This window comes from Quercus suber, unplaced genomic scaffold (assembly GCF_002906115.3).
Source record: "Quercus suber isolate HL8 unplaced genomic scaffold, Cork oak 2.0 scaffold_79, whole genome shotgun sequence".
In the NCBI taxonomy this organism is placed as follows: Eukaryota; Viridiplantae; Streptophyta; class Magnoliopsida; order Fagales; family Fagaceae; genus Quercus; species Quercus suber.
The window spans coordinates 447,660-451,862 of NW_027069544.1; the positions used below are offsets into that span (position 1 = coordinate 447,660).

At 36.4% G+C, this 4,203-nt stretch overlaps 1 protein-coding gene across 1 annotated transcript; it reads left to right on the forward strand.

Moving 5' to 3' along the window:
- Window positions 1–1,369: 1,369 nt before the first annotated feature.
- LOC111993065 (uncharacterized) lies at window positions 1,370–3,802 on the forward strand. The gene has a single exon (XM_024024917.2). It carries the CDS (start codon window positions 1,370–1,372, stop codon window positions 2,453–2,455), a length of 1,086 nt encoding a protein of 361 aa, XP_023880685.2. The 3' UTR covers window positions 2,456–3,802.
- Window positions 3,803–4,203: the final 401 nt, after the last annotated feature.

Consider the following 4,203-nt stretch of genomic DNA (forward strand, 5'->3'; position numbering starts at 1 on the left):
TACACGTGTAGTTCTTATCTTGGGAGCTCCTTTCTGTCCCATCCAGCACCTACCAGAACTTTTGCTCAGTGGCCATAAAGCTGCTTAGTCATTGTTCAGGTATCACCTCCACATTAATGCGGTCAGAGGGTTAGCTAGAAAGCATTTAATGTGGAGGTGATGGCCTTGGAAGATATTTACTACCTTCCCCGACTCCTCCTTAGGTTTATACCCAATTTCCAGTTCAGATACAACTTTGCGGAGTCTCCTAAATAAAATGAAAGTTACATTCACCTAGGACTTTGGTGTCCTCGGACGTGCGTTATGCCGCTGTATACAATATCCACTCCTTTCTCCTATATACTATCCATTTAATAAAAAATTTTTAGGCTATCCTCGGATAACTAAGCGTCCTCGGATTGGACCGTTGGGCCCCGAGCCCACTTCTGAGGATTACCATATCTTTTTAACTAACAGGCCCCACACATACTATTATTATGACAAAAATTCTAAGATCACGTAAAATACCACAATTTTCATTACAATTGTTCACGTGGCAGACTATGAGTAATAGAGAAAAAATGATAAGTTTTTGAGAAAGTGATTTACAGTTAATTATAGTCTGCTACATAAGATAGTTCTGGAAAAAGTTGTAGAGTTTTATGTGGTACTAAAATTAGTCTTATTATGCTATGATGTGTTCGAATGCTTAGTTTTGGAGAACCAAATGCTTAGTTAATGAGTACTCAAATAAAACAAGATCTAAAAGCATCAATTTCCGTTAGACTAGGAAAAGGCCACAAAGGAAAGGGATTTGCACTTAAACATAAAATTTTCTTTGTATTGATAAGCCTTCTTGAAGCGTTGTAACCACTTCTAGTGCTACTTAATTGTCACACTATTACAGCATGAATGTCCTTCAACTGAAATATGATAAGTTTGAAAAGTTAATCCTAATCTTCGTGCAAGCTACGTATCACCCACTAATGCTTAACATATTGATAATATAAGACAAGATGAGGCATGTCCAACAGTCCAAAAGCAATATAAAACTTAAGTCACTTTTGGCAACAGTATTCAGGACCGGTTATTATGGTCTCTGAGGCTTTTAATCTCATCTAAAGCATGTAATTTATCAAAGATGCCGTGCCATGATGAGAAACTAAGAGCTTAGGTAAAGACTAGGCCATATTAGCCATAATGACCTCAAAGAAAGACCTCTACCTTGGCGGTTATGTGTTTGTTTGTGGTGGTTGAAAGTATTAAGGAAAATAAGAACCTAATTCATTATATAATTCTTGAAAACAAGGTGATGAATCAAAAATCTACTTGTGTCTCTCTTTATATCCCAATTCACTTGTGGTACAAAACCATTTTCATGTCTAATTAGATGGAAGAAGCACCGTCTGTTCTGATGGAGAGAACAGGAAAGATCATCAGGCTATCAATCTTTACCTTTCTAAAAGATTTTCAGTACTTCACCACCACCCCAGTTCTTCTTATGTTACCTTTCTCAGTATCAGTTCTCCTATCACAAGCTGTTTTGCCAACTTCGCTGCCTTCTTTGATCATTCATGCTCACTTTAAGTCCCTCTTCCATGCTGATCTTCTTATGTTACCTTTCTCAGTATCAGTTCTCCTATCACAAGCTGTTTTGCCAACTTCGCTGCCTTCTTTGATCATTCATGCTCACTTTAAGTCCCTCTTCCATGCTGCAGGATTTTCTTCCCCTTCTTTATTGGATTCTCTTATCAATCTGAACCTTTCTCAAACCATGTTTAACTATATTCTTAGTCTCCCATTTATACTTACCTCCCTTGTCATCTCAAAAGCATCTATAATTCAAGCTCTAAATGACCGTCAAACATCTCTTCCACCTCCCTTTCCCTCTTTCATATTGCTTTACAAGCCTCTCCTAATAACCCACCTATGGAATTTGATCATCAACATCACCATTAATATGGCTGCCTTTAATGCCATTAAAGCTTTTGGGTTCTTATCCAACGATCCTATTTTTTCACTAGTAGCAAGAATAGTTCTCTATACCATACTCACCAACATAGTTGTTGTATGCAACTTAGCTTTGGTTGTGACTGGGATGGGGAAGTGCACAGGCTACTTGGCCATTCATAAGGCTTTTTTGCTTAGAAGGGGTACAAATTCAATGGCTCTTTTGTTGGCTCTCCCTCTCAGTTTTGGTCTAGCTGCTATTGAAGCCTTGTTCCGCTTCCGGATTGTAAGAGCTTATCAGCTTTATGGAAGGTCTACTGTGTCTATGGCCTTGGAGGGGTTATTCATTGCTTGCTTGTATTCACTACTTATTATCCTTGACACAATTGCTTGTTGCTTGCTTTTCAAGAGCTGCAGATCAGATCTTTCGATGGATGAAGCAGATGAATACAACCATATTGAGTTTCAAAAACAAGAAAGCAAGCACTCTCCTCCGGTGTTGAGAAATTTAGAAGAACTTTTGTGAATTGCTTTTGCACTATCAATTAGACCAGCCTAAACTTGTACACACAAATGAATACAGATTTCTGTGAATTAAAACAGATCTAGTTGAACGTGGAACCTTCAAGAGTTACAGATGAACACAAATCAATTACTCAACTAGTTAAACAAGGAGAGAATGAGCAAGTATGCCACTATTTCAATCTTCCTTTGGTTTTCACTTTATTGTAAGATATATCATGTAAGATGAACTACTAATGAATGAATGCAAATGCCAATTGCCATCTTTTGGATAACAACCATCAAAAAAAGGCAACCCACTTTTTAACTTTTTTTTTAATCAATTCCAAAGTCACTGGTTTGGTGGCTCTCTGGTAGGTTTAGGTTCCTCAGGAAGAGTTTGCTTGATTTTGAGTTTTCTTCACTCTCTGCCTCTCTGGTGGCTATTTCAAGGGACTCATCCTTGTAATTATCCAGCATGTAAAAGAAAGTTCCTGAATTAGCACAAACTGCTAAAATCTTGGTGTGAGCCTATCGTTAGCTGGTTGTAGCTTGTTTGGCATGACTTTGTAAGGTAGCAATAAGGGATCACGCTGCTTACTGTTGATATGTTGTGAATGTTCTACCGAGCAAGTCTGGAATCTCTGGATCATTTTTACTTTGGATATTCTCACATAAGGAGTGTTAAGAAAAAGAGAAAAGAGCGGAAGGAAATTCTATATATTTGTGTATATAAACTGTATAGGTAGAATCCTCTATCTATAGCCTCACATAATGTAAGTGATCTACAAGTAATAGGAGCACTGCACGAGTAATGCTAATGGACCTTGGCGTTTGGATGGAAGTGATGTGAAGATGTTTTGTCAAGAGGCAGATTAGAAACTGGCAGGATGAGTTGGATTGGGCTAGTAAAAAATTGAAGGGTGAGACTTTTTGGAAAGATTTTTAGATTGGCCTGAGCAGCCACATTTTATTGCATTTGGATGGATACAAATGCTAGAATCCATAATGGCAAAATTAGAAGTGGAACTGAGCTGCTAAATAAAATTTTCTTTGCTGTGAAGAGCAGGATTTCTACTTGCAGGAACTTGAAGAACACAATTCAGAACAAGGTCCTTCCCAGCTTATGTAGGATACCTTCATACCTTTGTCTGTACTTGAAACCCATTAGTTGCAGCTACTGTATTAGACTATTAGTACTTTTAGTCAGCTTGCTGTTGTTGTTAAGGGTTGAGTCTCCTTTGTCTTGCTGCCAGTTGATATATGTATCTAAGTTATACTCCTCTTACATGGTTTGTTGTAGTTGGTTGAGTCTTCTTTGTTTACTGATGTAAGCAGTTATTGCTTCTAGTGGATGTGTGTTTTGTTTTTCTCCTGGTGGAAATGTATAAGTTGTAATGCCTTCTTCTTCTTCTTCTTCTCTTTTTTTTTTTTTTTTTTGAGACCTCATGTGAGAGTGCATGAGGTCCTGCCACGCGGCACTCTAATGTTGCATTTAAACTTTTTTACCTCCTTTTATTTAGTTTTTTTTTTTTTTTTTTTTTTTTTTTTTTTTTTTTTTTTTTTTTTTTTTTTATTTATATAAATAATTATTTTAAACTAATATAATTTGTGACCACCCTAACTTGAGAAAAACTGTGTATATATATAAACACTTTAAAAATATTTATTATATAATAAATTAACTTATTTTGACCACTCTGATAAAAATATTGAACACATTTACTTGAGAATCATAAGAATTTGAATTCAATAAATATAAGAGTAATGCTA